The sequence below is a fragment of the Alligator sinensis genome, unplaced genomic scaffold (assembly GCF_000455745.1).
Source record: "Alligator sinensis unplaced genomic scaffold, ASM45574v1 scaffold77_2, whole genome shotgun sequence".
Taxonomy (NCBI): Eukaryota; Metazoa; Chordata; order Crocodylia; family Alligatoridae; genus Alligator; species Alligator sinensis.
The window spans coordinates 1,394,027-1,410,464 of NW_005842016.1; the positions used below are offsets into that span (position 1 = coordinate 1,394,027).

Below are 16,438 nucleotides of genomic sequence, written 5' to 3' on the forward strand. Positions count from 1 at the left end.
GTTCTCCAGCCCATCAGAGTTTGTTGTGGGGCTGGCGCCTTGTCCGGCCTTGTGGAACTCCCCGGTCCACCACCTGAGCCAGCTGAAAGACACCAAAACAATCTGTTTCTCCACCGTCCATCGCTGCCACCTCTACATGCTCATGTGCTGCATGATCCACCATCACATCCTTGTGTCCCATCCAGAAACCAAGTGGTGGGATCTGTTCAGTGAGGGCATAATTGGGGAGGTGCCCCAGTGGCTGAGCCTGTACTCCACCCTCATCCCATAAGCCACTGAGGACCAATGTTCCCTCTAAGGTGTAGTAGTCCATAAGTGTGCCACTTTGGTCCATGAGCATCTTAGAGGGAACACTGATAGCTACTGATGCCCCTTTCCTCCAAGAATGTATTCAATCCCTTCATAAAATGGCTGATTGGAGTCACGGGAACCAGAACTGGGCATGGTACTTAATGTGCGGACAGACCATGGATTAACAAAGGGACATGAAGATACTTTCATAATACTCCCAGCAATCTCTCCCTCGTTTTAGGCCCAGATGGTCCACAGATAATTCTGTCTCTAATAAGGGAATCTTTATTTTTCCAAACTTACATGTGATTGCCAATGCTTTCAGCTGTCACATAATTAGTTATTCCTCCTTTTGGATCCTGATTGTAGATTGAAAAAATAAAGTAGTATCTTTTCCAATTGCAGTACCCCTGCAACTGGTGTTCCAACCTGCAGAGTTGTTACACAAAGGAGCTACTGGGGGGCAGCCAGCACCAGGCTGCCTGTGCAGAAGGCCCTGATAAGCAGAACCAGGTTGACTGCATCTTGATCCCACCCGCCTGCCCTTGCCCCATGCAAAGATCAAGGGCCAGGCTGAGCCACATGCCCTCACTTGTCTGCCTGTGCCATGCATCTGGAGGGCCCACTGGGATCAGGGCCAGGTCATGGGGCAATCAGAGCCCAGTGGCTCATGCAGGGTCATGGTGCAGGGAGAGCTGGGGAGGGGAATGTGCTCCCCCTCCTCCACGGTGCACACAGTGGTGGGAGCCGCCCACCCACACCCCTGGATGAACTGCCAGGCTGCAATTGCCCCAGGCTGGCTGGGGCCCCATTCACAGTGAATGGGCCCCCGGCTGGGCCAAGTTGTGGGACAATCCCCACAGTGCAGGAGAGAGCAGGGCAGTGCCCTGCCCCTACCACACTCCCTCTGTGGGAGGTCTCAATCTGCACCCCCCCCCAGCCCAGTGAAATTTACCTGCCTGCACTGGGATCCTAGCTGGGAGTGTGTGGGCATCTTAGTTTGCCTGCCCCTCCCCTCTCCTGCAGCAGCCTTTGGCTGGGTTGGGGCGGGTGCGTGGCATTAAAAAGTTACTGCGTGGCAAAAAAAATTCTTGTTCACGGCTGCTCATGTGCACAGCTTAGAGGGAACCTTGCTGGGGACCTCAGCTGGTGACTCCTCCATGGAGCCATTGCCATGGGCATGTATGTGGCGAGCTTTACCAACACCCCAGTCTTCTGCCTTTTTTTTGGGCAGAGGGAGATTCGGGCACACATGACGCTCGAGTGCACCAGGCTGCAGCCTTCACCTCTACCTCCGGAACCTCCTTTTGAGGTTTTGGATGGACCTTACCCCCCACCTTTTTATTTTTGGACACCCCATCCATGGTCCTACCAAGTCCTGGGACCTCTTGATCAACCTCCTCCTGGCCCTGGCCAAGCGGGCCCTGTACATGACCAGGAAGGAGGCTTTCTCCAAAACAGATTTGGCTGAAATGAAACAGGACAGTGATCCAAAACACCGAAATGAATCACTGTCCTCTGAAATGGCTGAATCCAAAACCAAATTGAAACACAGCCGTTTCACACAGTCCTTATAGCACAGTAAGTTTACTACCCGGAATAACAATTAGTAAATGCACTGTAATAGGTGCTATTGTGCATTAGCCCAGATGGACACTTTTTTGTAATCTTAATGTGCAAGAGCTCACAGTACTGAGGAGACAGATCTTAGACATGGAATGAAGAAACTCTGGGCAGAAAAAACTTCTTTCAATTCGCTGAAGGCTTTTCAAAGCCTTTAAAATATAATGTCACCACAAAGTGTCAGGAAATATTGTATTTATGTTCTTGGTAGAGCTCTGGCTTTTTATCTGTCATATTGGAGACTGGTGGGGCCTGAGAACATGATCAATACAATTGCTTGTAGGAGCTCCAAGGGGAATGGAGTATGCTTAGTACAGATAGGATCTTCATAGATTCATAGATTCATAGATGTAGGGTTGGAAGGGACCTTGTAGATCTTCTAGTCCGACCCCCTGCCGTGGGCAGGAGAGAAAACTGGGCTCAAATGACCCCAGCCAGGTAAATGTCAAGCCTTCTCTTAAAGACCTCCAGGGTAGGAGTCATCACCACTTCCCTTGGAAGTTGGTTTCAGATCCTAGCCACTCTGACTGTGAAGTAGTGCCTTCTAATGTCTAGTCTAAACCTACTCTCTAACAACTTATGGCCATTATTCCTTGTTATTCCGGGAGGCGCTCAAGGGAACAAGGTCTCTCCCAAACCCCACTGGTCCCCCCTAGCAAGGTTATAGATGGCCACCAGGTCCCCCCTCAGCCTTCTCTTGTGAAGGCTGAACAGGTTAAGGTCCCATAGCCTCTCTTCGTAGGGTCTGCCCTGCTATCCCTGGATCATGCGCGTGGCCCTCCTCTGGATCCTCTCAATGCTGTCCACATCCCTCCTGAAGTACGGCCCCCAGAACTGGACACAGTACTCCAACTGTGGCCTGCCCAGTGTTGCATAGAGGGGGAGGATCACCTCCTTGGCCCTGCTTGAGATGCATCTGTGGATACACAACAAGGTACGGTTATCCCTACTGACTGTGTTCTCGCATTGTTGACCCATGTTCATCTTGGAGTCAGAAATGACTCCATGATCTCTTTCTGCCACCATGCTTTCAAGAAGGGAGTTCCCCAACCTATAGGTATACTGCTGGTTCTTACTGCCCATGTGCAGCACCCTGCACTTGTCAGTATTGAATCCCATCCTATTTTCATTTGTCCACCCCTGTAACCTGTCCAGGTCCTGCTGTAATCTGTCCTTCCCTTCTAGTGTGCCCACCTCTTCTCAAATCTTGGTGTCATCTATGAATTTAAACAGGGTGCTTTTCACCCTGTTGTCCAAGTCGCTAATAAAGAAATTGAACTGAAATTGAGATTTTAGATGTCAAAATTCTAACCAGCTCTACTAAGTGTATAAGTTGGCTAGATTTTGGATGGAGTTATATAGAACCTTTTTGACTTCAAAGCTGTTCCTGAAGGCACTGAAGCCCTTTGAAGAAACAATTTTTTTTAACATTAATAGAATGACCCATTTTCCCCAAAACTCATTCTCATCAACTGGTCAGCTGTTCCCAATTAAACTCTCCAAAACCATTCAGCCTGAGGCAGAAAGAAAATGTGAGTTAAAGTTTGACAAAGTGATAAACAATTAAAAATAACTCCTTATATGGAAAATACTAATCAACTTGAGCCAATGCTGGCACCCTTACCTTAATTTTGTAAAACACCTCTAATTATTCAGAAAAGGGTGTTACAGGAATAGAGTGACCAAAAATGAACAATTGGAAGCTTGGGGCCAAATCCTGTTTCACTTACATAACCCAAATAGCTTTTCTGCACTTTGCATTTAATATTCATTGGATAAAATTGATAATAGTGGGATAACTTTGACCCCCCCATAGGTCTAGAAACCAGGGCCAGAACCTAAGGCAACTATTTTTCCAGGGTAGTGTCCATCCCACTGAGCCATGTTTCTCCCCTTCCTCTTGGCCCTACATATTTTCCCCTCTAGATGTCTGGGGACAGGTTCAAAAGCAGAGAAGGTGAGCAGTTTGGACATTATTCTGCAGTTTCTGATTTAACTTGTTGTGCAAAGTGGCCACTGCCCAGTATTAAGCAGCTACCATATTCCATCACAAAAGTGAGAACATTTCATTGTTCTGCCTTTGTTTATTATTACCATCTTCTTTCTGGTACTTCTTCAGGGGGAGCTGACCATGACTGGTGATATGGAGAACTTGCAGAATGCTATCTTCCTGGACACGGTGCCTGAGTCTTGGACTAAGAGGGCTTATCCTTCTACAGCTGGCTTGGCTAGCTGGTTTGCTGACCTTCTCAACCGCATCAAGGAACTTGAGACATGGACAGGAGACTTCTCCTTGCCCTCCGCAGTGTGGTTAGCAGGATTCTTCAACCCTCAGTCTTTCTTGACAGCCATCATGCAGTCCATGGCCCGAAAGAATGAGTGGCCTTTGGATAAAATGGCCCTGCAATGTGACATGACAAAGAAGAACAAGGAGGATTTCAGCAACCCTCCTCGTGAAGGGGCCTATATACATGGCTTATTCATGGAGGGTGCACGCTGGGATGTGCAGGTAAACCCACTAGTATCTTATTTAAAAAAACAAGGCATTGAGTCTTACTGTCTGCTTGCTTGGGAGAAGATGGACACAAGGGTGATCAATATTCTTTATCAGGTAGCAGGTATGTGTGGTCAGTATTTCCCCTAGCCCTTGTGATATCAGTGAATGGATAGATACCATAAAGTTTCCTTGATATCATGATATCCCTGCATGTATTGATATTACAGAGCCTGCAGGAATGTACTGTTACTGTATGCTTGAGACCAGATTTTATTCCATCCATTAGATGCATAAGTGCCTAAGAGTGATTCTTTATAGCCTTGTTCAAATCCATGAAAAAATACTGAATTCAAAAGGTAGGTGAGTTCTCGTCCTCTTTGCAATTTTTTGACTCAGTGGGCGCATCTACATGAGATGCTTTACTGGAGGCTAGATCTAATGACTACACAGTAAGTGTCACCATCTACACATGCAAATGCTTTATACGCAATAATTGGCTCTAAGTGGGAGTAAATTTGCTACCTGCAAATGCAAGTAGCAAACTAACTCTCAGTTACTTACTAAACAGAAGTGAGCATGTGGACACCTGACCAGGAGCACATTTGCTTCTGTTAAGCTGGGCACAAGGGGGAGGGTCATTGCTCCCTGACCCTGGGAGCTGCCTGCTGCTGGGGCGGGCTCTGCCACTGGAGCGATTGCAGGGCTGGGGCTGGGAGGTCCTTATCTCCCAGCCCAGGCCTGTGACTGCAGAGCTGGGGCTGGGAGATAAGGATCTGCTTCCACGTCCCTGCACATGTAGACACATGCCTGGGAGAGTTTACTCTTGAGTACTTAACTGTAGAGTAAACTGCTCCCAGGTTAATTGCACATGTAGATGCACCTAGCCTTAAGGATCAGATAACAATATGTTATAAAAACAGATGCATTAATGGATTTTCAGGGACTTAAACATGGTGAAACAAAGTCACAGTTAAGTGTCTAAGTCCACTTAAGCCTCTGACACAGGGGTGGACAATAATATTGGCTGGAGGGCCACTTAAGGAGTTTTGGTGAGCTCTTGGTGGGGGATGGGCTCTGTGGGCTAGGCTCAGGGGTTTGGGGGCACAGGTAGTTTTCTCCTAGTTCCTCTTGGTTATGGGTCATGGTACAGAAGGGGCAGATGCATAGAAGAAGTGAACAGAAGACTTTGGTGCTGGTGTTACTGCAAAGGCTTCAGCTTCTTTGACCACAGTACACACTTCAGAGACTGCGGCCTGTTGGAAAGGAACGGTATCTGCCTCACACTGAAGGGGAAGGAGCTTTTCTAAGCTAGAATGGTGGACCTCATGGATAGGACTTTAAACTAAGATTGCCTGGGGACACACAGGCAACTACTAGTACAATCCCAAGAAATGACAACCATGGAACCAGCAAATCAGAGAACAACAGGAAGAATATTCTGACACCAGTCAAAGGACAGGATTTTTTGCAGCACACCAGGAAGCGTAGGACCTCTAATAGCAGGCTTAGTTGCCTGTACACAAATGCCAGGAGCATGGGGAATAAGCAGGAGGAACTGGCCCTCCTGCTAACCAACAAGCAATACAATCTCATAGGGATTATAGAGACCTGGTGGGACTCCACCTATGATTGGACCACAGGTATAGAGGGATACACTTTGCATAGGAGAGATCATATTGGGAAGAAGGGTGGGGGAGTTGCTCTCTACATGAAGGAAGAGTACACCTCCCTAGAAGCAGAGATTGGCAATAAAGGGCAACTTGAGACCCTCTGGGTCAAGATATGAGGAGAGCACGGAGAAGGGGATTTGACTGTAGGAGTTTACTACAGGCTTCCAAACCAAGAGGAAGAACTCAACCAGGAATTCTCTAGAGAACTGGCAGAGGCTGCATGCTCTTGGAGCATGGTCACCATAGATGACTTCAACTACCCATGAGATGAGCACTCAGCAAGAGCTTCCACACTTGCACTGAAGAGCTCTGTCTGACTCAAGAAGTCTAAGGGCTGACAAGGGGTAAGGCAATCCTTGACTTGGTTCTGGCTAAAGGGGATGATCTAGTGAGCAACCTGAAGATTGAAGGGAAACTAGGCAACAGTGACCATGAAATGATCACTTTTTCCATCCACCGTAAGACAGGGAAACTAGTCAGTAGGGTAGAAACCCTAGATTTTAGGAAAGCTGACTTCCACAAGCTTAGGAGATTGGTTGGTGAGGCCCTGCAGGACCATGGTCCATTTGGGAAGGGAGCACAAGAAGGGTGGTCATTCCTCAAGGAAGCAATCCTAGGAGCACAAAGGAAGTCCATTCCTTTTCATAAGAAAGGCAGCAAAAGGGTTGGGAGACCTCCTTGGCTCAATAGGGAAGTCATAGACCTCCTGATATTGAAAAGAGAAGCTTGTAAGGGATGAAAATCAGAAATTACCACCAAAGAGGAGTACAGAGCAATAGCCCACACCTGTAGGGAGTGGATTACAAAAGCAAAAGCAGAAACCAAATTCAAATTGGCAACTGGAATCAAGGACAACAAAAAGTCCCTCCTTAGATATGTAGGAAGTCAGAAAAAAATAAGGGAAGCATAGAGCCCCTGATGAACAAAATGGGACAGCTGATAACCAACACTCAGGAAAAAACCAAACTCCTAAACAAATACTTTGCATTAGTATTCCACCAGTCCACAGGTATTAGCATGCTCAACAGGATATAAGATGATCAAGATGGGGGTGATCACCCTCCCATAGTTGGTCAAGATCTTGTGGGGGAGCACCTAGAGAGGCTGAATATCTACAAGTCAGCAGGACCAAATGAACTACACCCAAGAGTGCTAAAAGAACCATCCGACATCATCGTGCAACCCATAACAAAGCTATTTGAGGACTTGTGGCACTTGGGAGAGGTCCCAGAAGACTGGAAGAGGGCCAGTGTGGTACCTATTTTCAAGAAAGGGAGAAAGGAGAACCCAGGGAATTATAAACCAATCAGTATGACCTCAATCCCTGGTAAAATAATGGGAAAAATATCAAAGAATTCATTATTGATAGGCTAACAGAATGCAGTATTCTAAAGGACAGCCAACATGGCTTCACTGCAGGTAGATCATGCCTGACCAACCTCATTTCCTTCTAAGATCAGGTAATTCACCACCTGGATAAGGGAAATGAGGTTCATGTCATATACTTGGACTTCAAAAAGGCCTTTGATTTAGTTTCCCACAATGTCCTCATAGTAAAATTGGGAAAATGCAGCCTCGACTACTTTATGGTCTGGTGGCTTGGTAACTGGCTCTGAGGTAGGACCCAGAAAGTATTAATAGACGTAACTGAGTCAACATTGCGGGAGATGAACACTAGTGTCCCTCAGGGTTCAGTACTCAGACCAGTGTCTTTCATCATGTTCATCAATGATTTGGATTCAGGTATTAAAAGCATACTGGCTTTTTTTCACAAGTTTGTGAATGACACCAAATTATGTGGAAGTATCGTCACGCTCAGGGAGAGGCTAGTGATACAGGCTGACCTGAACAGGCTTGCAAGGTGGGTGGATCATAACCTGATGATGTTGAACACGGAGAAATGTAAAGTGCTCCATCTGGGGAGAAATAATCCACAACACACTTAAAGGCTTGGCAGTGCTATGCTTGCCAACACCACAACTGAAAGAGACCTGGGGCTCGTGATAGAACACAGAATGAACATGAGCCACCAATACGATGCCGTAGCTGGCAGAGCAAATCAAACGCTGGCATGCGTTTATGGATGCATGTCAAGCAAGACTAAGGATGTCATCCTCCAGCTCTACTTGGCCTTGGTGAGACCACAGCTGGTGTATTGCAACCAGTTCTGGGCGCTGCAGTTCAGGAAGGATGTGGAGAAGCTTGAGAGAGTCCAAAGGAAGGCCATGCACATGATTAGAGGTCTAGAGAGCAGGTCATATGAGGAGAGGTTGAAAAACATGGGACTGTTCAGCCTGGAATACAAAAAAGACTTAGAGGAGACTTGGCGGCAGCCTATAAGTATATAAGGGGCATACATCAGGGCCTGAGGGAGCATCTGTTTACCAAGGCACCCCGGGGGAAGACCAGAAACAATGGGCACAAACTGATTGAAGATTGCTTCAAATTAGACATAAGGAAAAACTTTACAATTTGGGTGCCAAGGGTCTGGAACAGACTCCCCCAGAGGTGGTACAGTCACCTACCCTGGCGATCTTCAAAAAGCATCTTGGTGCCCACTTTGCTGGGGTCATCTGACCCCAGCAGCCTTTCCTGCCCAAATTCAGGGGGGCTGGACCCAATGATCTTATAAGGTCACTTTCAGCCCCTAACATCTATGAATCTATGATGCTAACCCAGCTTCAGCCCCTCTCACAGCTGTTTACACTGCCCAGGGCGATAGCAGTAGCAGCAGCAGTGAGGGCGGGTGACCTGGAGAGATTTCAGTTTATTCTTTCCAGGCCCATCTGCCCTGTACCCACCACCAGGGGTGCTGAATGGGGCAGGAGGGCAGGGTCTTCATGGAGATTGGTTTGGGACCCCTATGGGCATGATGCACTCAGCCAGGCAGATGGGATAGGGCCACAGATGGGCAGGGAGCAGCATTCAGGAATGAATGGATGGGTGGGGTGTTGGCCAGGATCACAGGGTGGTGACAGCATGGGGCCAGGGCCCAGGGCAGAGTTGCAATCCACTCCCTGCACAAATGAGCACCAGTTCCACAGGGAACTGCAGGTCAGGGAACTGGCTCCTGTCATAGTGATGAGTGGGGAATGGATTGAGGCTCTGTCCTGGGCCCCAGTCCCACACTGTCACTGCCCTGCAATCCCAGCCCCAGCCCTGGGCCCTGCCCCATGCCCACCTATCCCACGCCCGGACACCGCTCCCCACCTGCCCAGGCCCACATCCCATCCACCAATTCAAGCATGCCCTTCTTCAGGGGCCCAGCTGCTCTCCATAGAGACACTGCCCTCATGCTCCATCTAGTGCCTCCCATGGTGGGTGTGAGGTGGATGGGCTGAGGATGCCTGTGCAGCAGGGCTGGGATCTGGTGGTAGTGCTGGGGCACACATCTGCTTCTGGGTGGTGGGGACTGCCAGGAAGCTGAATCCAGCTGCAATGCCACCCCTGGCCCCACCCTGCCACCCTGATGCCCAGCCTTGAGGACTGTAGCTCCCAGCATGCTTAAGAGCCACGTGCAGGGATAGGGTGGGCTGCTCCAGACAGCATCTTCATGCCCAGGGTCAGCAGGCCTGGCTGCATGTGCCATGACCTGGGCTACCCCCTGCACCTGGACTAGGTGGGGCTGAAGGACCTGTCATGGGATGGAGGTATTTTGAAATTTGACAGGCTAGATGTACTTTGCCCACCCCTGTTCTAATGGGTGAAATAGAATCTGACCCCAATCTATACTTGTTATGTGGCAAACTGTTGGAAAATCATTGTCAATGTTAGACTTACCACAATCTCTTCAGCAGTTCCCAGATCTGAGGCAACTTGTACCAGTTTACTTAGGTGGGTGACAAATTCTTTATCAGTTACACATGGCTCATATGGCCTGGACAATGAGCTATTTGTTGGTAGCTGCCAGAATTTAGTCCTAACACTTATGCTGTGAGAGCCAATATCTGTGGACTCCCACTTAGATGTATTCTGATCAGTGGAAGATGTTTGGAGCAGCAGGAACTGCACAACATGTTAAGTGAACTCACCTGAAGAGAAGGTAGCCAGCGGTGCTGGACCAGGACTTGGCAGGTCTAGAAAGGAGGATTCGTTCTCAGAAATCTCAGCAACAGATCTGAGATCACATCCAAGGACACTCAGCCAGTCCTGATTTCAGGCTTTTGGAACTGGGGTTGATTCTAAAAGTCATAATAAAGACATGTCATCCAGTCTTAGGCTATGCCATAATCCAGGCTTCCTTCCCCTACTGTATGCCAGGATCCCATGAGAAATGACCAGGATAGGAGGCCTGACTCTCTTAAAGGAAATGCTTGAGCCATACTACAGAGTAGGTTTTGTTCCTCCTATTTCTCTACACCAGGAGAAATGTTGGACAGTACATGCTGAAGAGGCAGAACTACTCTAGTGTTAAATTCTGTGAAACTGCACCAGGCTCTCTGTATTACAACAGCAGCCTCAAGCCTGGGATCTTGGTCTTCCCAGGGTAGCTGCTTACATAGGCCTGCCACTGCTACTGTATGGACAAGAACCACGTAAGCCCTCAGTTAGCTTGTGAGACTGCATTCTGTCCCTGAACCTTAAAACCTCTGAACCTAGAAATGAGTTACCATCTGCTTAAGTAACCTCTCTTCTTAATCTCCAACCTAAATTTCCTCTGCTGCAGAGGCACATTATGTGCTGCGGCTACTTGTCCCCAGGGAGCACCTGTGCACATGAGCTCTGGTGCATGGTATATTGCCCTGGGTGGGATAAGGGAGACTGAGGCCAGCACTTGGATTGGCTTCAGCAGACTTACTTGGGATCCTTGAGGCCTCTGAGGGCTGCAGCCATAGTGATCTGGTAGCAGGGAGCCTGGCTGGCAGCTAGAGGTGGCTCCGGCCAGCCAGGCTCCGGTTTCGGGAAGAGCACACTGCTGCCATGTGCACCACTCTGCTTTTTTTACATTTGTTTTTTTTTAACATCAGGATCTCCTGGTGTCAACCCCCAACCCCGTGCTGAAAATTAGCAGCACAGGGAATGCCTGCATGTGTGGCTCATGTGGTGTGCTGTGCCACAGATGGGTCTGCAGCACCACATACTACACACTCCTGCTCATCAGGATGTGCCCACTGAATCCATGCTGACTGTTCCTGATCACCTAGTTCTACAAAATAGATTACCTGTTCCATGATCTTTCTCTGCACTTGGGATGGAATAAGTGTATGTACAGATACAGAATAATTAGCTAGGCTGTAGTACTGCAGGAAAGGCTCTAGGGGGTTACCATAGGCCATCAGCTGAATGAGAGTTAACAGTGTGCTCTTGGTGCAAAAACAAAAAAAAGGCCAACAGCATACTAGGTTATATTAATAGGTGCGTCACTTGCAAATCAAGGGAAGTGACCCTTCTGCTCTGTTTAGCGCTGGTGAGGTCTCATCTGTGTCTAGTTTTGGGTTCCATACTTCAAGGGAGATGTGGACAGGTTAGATAGAGACCAGCATAATGCAACAAAAAGTATTAGAGGCCTGGGAAACAAGATTTATGACAAAAGGCTGAAAGTGCTGGGATTATTTAGTCTGTAGAAGAGAACTGAGGAGGAGATTTGATAAGTACTCAAGTACCCGAATGGTGGTTATAAAGAGGATGGAGATTGACTATTCTTTTTGACTGTTGAGTCTCAAACTGCAGCACAGGAAATTTAGGTTGGAGATTAAGAAGAGAGGTTACTTAAGCAGATGGTAACTCATTTCTAGGTTCAGAGGTTTTAAGGTTCAGGGACAGAATGCAGCCTCACAAGCTAACTGAGGGCACATATTGTGCTGCTGCTGTTTGCCTATGGGGAAATGCATGTTCCTGCTCATGAGGATGCACCCACTAAGAGCATGTCATGCTTGACCAACTTGATTTTCTTCTCTTATAAGGTGATAGGCTCTGTGGATGGGGGAAAGCAATGGATGCACTATATCTTGATTTTAGCCAAGCTTTGAACCCTGTCTCCCAAAACATTCTCATAAATAGGCTAAGGTTGTACAGACTAGACCAAAGTAGTGTAAGGTAGATACAAATACAAGGTGGATAACAGCATACTGGGCTGCCTTAATAGGAGCTTTGCCAGCAGATCAAGGGAAGTAATTCTTCCCTTCTATTCTGCATTGGTGAGGCCAGATCTGGAGTAGTGTGTCCAGTTTTGGGCCACCCACTATGAAAAGGATGTGGACAAGTTAGGGAGAGTCCAGCGGAGGGCAGTGAAAATGGTAAGGGGGCTGGGGCACGTGACTTTTGAGGAGAGGTGAGGGAACTGAGCTCTTTTAGTCTGCAGAAGAGAAGACTGAGGAGAGATTTCATAGCAGCTTTTAACTACCTGAAGGGTGGTTCCAAAGAGAATGGAGCTAGACTGTTCTCAGTGGTGGCAGATGTCAGAACAAGGAGCAATAGTCTCAAGTTGCAACAAGAGAGGTTTAAGTTGGATATAAGGAAAAACTTTCTCACTAAGGGTGGTGAAGCACTGAAATGGGTTATCTAGAGAGGTGGGAAAATCTCCATTCTTGGAGGTTTTTAAGACCCAGATTTACAAAGCCCTAGCTGGAACCATCTAGTTGGGTGTTGGTCCTGCTTTGAGCAGGGAGTTGGACAAGATGGCCTCCCGAGTTCCCTTCCAACCCTAAGTTTCTGATTCTATGTTTATTTCCAGGTATTGAGGTCAGACTTACTGGTCTTTAATTCCACGCATCCTCCTTATTTTCTTTCCTAAACATGGGCATTATACTTGCCCTTTTTCTGTCATCTAAGACCTCACCCAATCTCCACGAGTTCTCAGAGAGGATAGCCAATTGTTTTTCAATTACCTCAGCCAATTCCTTCAATACTTTTGTGTGCATCCCATCTAGCCCTGCTGACTTGAAAGCATCTAGCTTCTCTAAATAATTTGTAGCCTGTTCTTCCACAACTGTAGGCTGTTTGTCTCTTTCACTATCTGAGCTGCCAATTACACCCATCATCTGGTAGCTGACTTTATTTGTGAAGCCCAAAGTAAAACAGGCATTTATATACTGCAGCCCTGTCTGCATCAGCTGTGACTAAATTACCTTCTACATTCTGTATGGGACTTATGGTTTCTTTGATCCTCCTTTTACTCTTGACAGACTTGTAGAATCCCTTTTTATTGTTTTTTTTTTGTCACTTGCCAGTTGCAACTCATATCATGCCTTGGCTTCCCTGATTTTCTCCCTCCATGCCTGTGTAATACTCTTCTACTCTTCCCTTGGAATATGACCAAGTTTCCATTTCATTAAAGGAGGACAGGATAACAGTTGTCAAATATTTTAAAAGTTAATTATAAAGAAGAGAGAAAACAACTTTTTTTCCCTTGCCAGACCATGCAGGACATAAAGCAATGGGTTTAAACTGCTGCAAAGCAAAATTAAATTCTATCTCAGGAAAATCTTCCTAACTGCAAGGACAGAAGGAACAAGCCACCTAGGGAAGTTGTGGAATCTCCTTCATTAGAGATTTTCATTTGTTTGTAATGGTTTAGGGATAGCACATTCTGCATCTGAACAGGGGGTGGATTGGATGGCCTTTCCAACCATTTGCTCTGGTAAAGCAGATAAGGTCAGAGCAGCAGTGAGACAGGTACATGCAGAAGCAGGAGTATATGAGGCTGCTGTCTCTCATTATGGGAAGGAATTCTGCTTTAAACCTGAGATGGGCCAGGGTGTTCAATTGTACTTGTAAGTGAGGGTGAAGAGTCCAAGAAACAGGGGTGTTAGCAAAAGAAAGATCAGGAGATGTGCTTAGTTGAGTCTCTACTTTTCCATTGTGTCATTTAGAAACTAAAATCTACATAAAATTCTGTGAGGCCAGGGAGAGAGAGGGAAACAGGAAGGAATTGGTTCTGTAGCTACCCAACCTGTGCTGGTCTCCAGTGGGCATCAGAGACTACAGTGACACTGTTGTCTTGCACTGTGGGTGAGTCTACATGTGCGATTAATGCACACAAATAAACTCTAGAGGTTATTGCTGTGGAGTGTTTTGCTCCTGGTGCCTTAGCTGCTTGCAGAGGGTTTGGGATTGAGAGAGTGGTTGGGGGTAAAAAGGTAAGAATGGTTTATTGATTTAACAAAAATACAACTGTGCATAGTGACAAGACAACAATGACAGATGATAACAATTTGCATCGGCAACTTATTGGCAGTCCCCTCTGATGCCTGAAGTATGGCAAGTTCCTCTTCTATAAAGCTCAGCAAAGTCAGGCATCCCTGATCAGCGCTGTCTGAGGGGTACCGGGAAGGACGTTGGTATTCAATCTTTGGGCTCCTTGAGATCGACTGGCCCACCGAATCTAGGTCAGCAGCTAATTTTAAATCAGTAGCTTCTCTCACAATGCTGCATCTCCCTTCTAATGATTTCCAGATGTGCTAGCCAATTTATAACTTCTGAGCTATGATGATAACTTACAGCCATTTATATTTTCCTACTACAAACTTTCCTTAGGACTGACCAATAGCAATACAAGCCTTTGCATTCTTTTGATAAGGTTAATTTTGACTACGCCACAAGGCCTACTACTACTTCTACAAGGCCTTGCTAAATTTACTAGGCCTCACTACGTACAAGGCCTCACTAATTTTACAAGGCCTCACTACATAAAAGGCCTCACTAATCTTTTACTTTAATTAAACTCTTAGCAGCAACATGCAGCTCTACTACATAAACGAACAACAAAAACATTTGGTCTAATCCTCACAAAACGTTCAGCAAGCACCTTTATCACACAGACAATTCTTAGCTGTTATACCTGGGTGCAGTGTTTGAATGTGTATGTGGGAGCAAAAAACTCTGGAGTATATTTCTCCAGAGTTTATTCACTCGCAGCACATTGAACCTGGTCGAAGCAGCCTTGGCTAGCAGCAGCCCAGGGCTGTTCTGACTGAGCTCAATGTGCTGTGGATGGGATGGCTAGGGCACAAGGGTGCTTCAGTGCAGGGCTAGCTGGCAGGGAGCCCCTGCACTGAAGCACGCTTGTGTCCCAGCCAACCAGGCAGCATCTATATATGTGCTGCTGTGCAAAAAGAACCTCCAGAGAAGGTAAGTACTTGTATTTACAAGTACTAGCTTGCTTCTGAGTTTATTACTTTTGTGTGCCCTAATAGGGGTGCCCATGTAGATGATGAGATGTTTACTGCTGAGATAAATAGGCAGCTCCACAGTAGACATCTTCTGTAGATGTGCTGTCTCTGGAGTACATATGATCACACCTGTGTTGTCACAGATACTGTTCCCATTTGATGGTTTGAGTGAGTATATGCAAGAAGTGGATTTAGCTGGGTTTATAGACAAAGGTGGTCATCTGAGTCATATAAGTAGAAGGGCTAACTGGGAGTATGGTGGGGATACATCAACTCACATGCTGGTAACTAGTGGGTTGAGATTATCAAAGCAGGGGGTTCCCTGGGATTTTGGAGTTGAAGGGGTTAGTTAGGCTTTTGGGGAGGAGCCTAGCTGAATTTATGAAGGGAAAGGTTAACTGGGACTTTGCAGTTGAGAGTTAGCTGGGGTCAGGAAGGCAGAGTCCAGTGGGAGTGATCTGGAGTTGTGGAGGAAGTAGTTAGCTGTTATTATGTAGGCAAAGTGTTACCTGGGGTATTATAGCAGTGGGTGAGCTGAATTAAAGAGAAGTGAGGTTAACTAGGTAATGGGGGCAATGATTAGCTGGGATTATGGAGGCAGGGGGTTTATGGTGTTATGGAGCTTGTTTGTTTGTTAAGATTTTACCGAAAAGGGGTTAGTAGAAATTGTGGAAGCAATTTGAGTAATACAGCTAGTGAGTTACTGGTGTTCTGGAAGCAATAGGGTACTGGTGTTATTTTTAGAGTGGGTTAGCTAGATGTATGAATGTTACACCCTTCTGTAGTAATATGACCAAGTTTCCACTTTTTGTAGAATTCCTTCCTGAGTTTCAGATTATTTAAGAGACTGCTGTATAGCCAGCCTGGTCTCCTGCTGCACTTCCCATTCTTTCTTTGCACTGGGTTAGCTTACTTCTGTGCCTTTAGCAAGGCCTCCTTAAAGTACAGTCAGAATTGTTGGACTCCTTTTCCTCTCAGACTTTCCTCCCAGGGAATCCTGCCCACCTGTTCCCTGACTTTGTTGTAATCTGCTCTTTTGAAGTACATTGTCTTTATTCTTCTGCTCTCTTTCCTTTCATCCCTTAGGATCTTGAAACCAGTCATTTCATGGTCACTGGGTGTGTCTACATGAGACATTTACTGTGCCGTTGCCTAACTAACTGTGCAGTAAATGTTACAGTTGGTACATCTACACGTGCCCCTGATTGTACATTTGGTACTGCGCAGTCATTTAGTACTTGCTTTAG

General features: G+C 46.7%; 1 protein-coding gene across 1 annotated transcript in view; it reads left to right on the plus strand.

Moving 5' to 3' along the window:
* DNAH9 (dynein axonemal heavy chain 9) overlaps positions 1-16,438 on the plus strand; it is a 524,795-nt gene that overhangs the window by 499,644 nt on the left and 8,713 nt on the right. Inside the window, exon 67 of the mRNA XM_025202178.1 lies at positions 4,034-4,423. Within this exon, the coding sequence (XP_025057963.1) occupies positions 4,034-4,423 (390 nt within the window). The remainder of the gene's footprint in view (positions 1-4,033; positions 4,424-16,438) is intronic.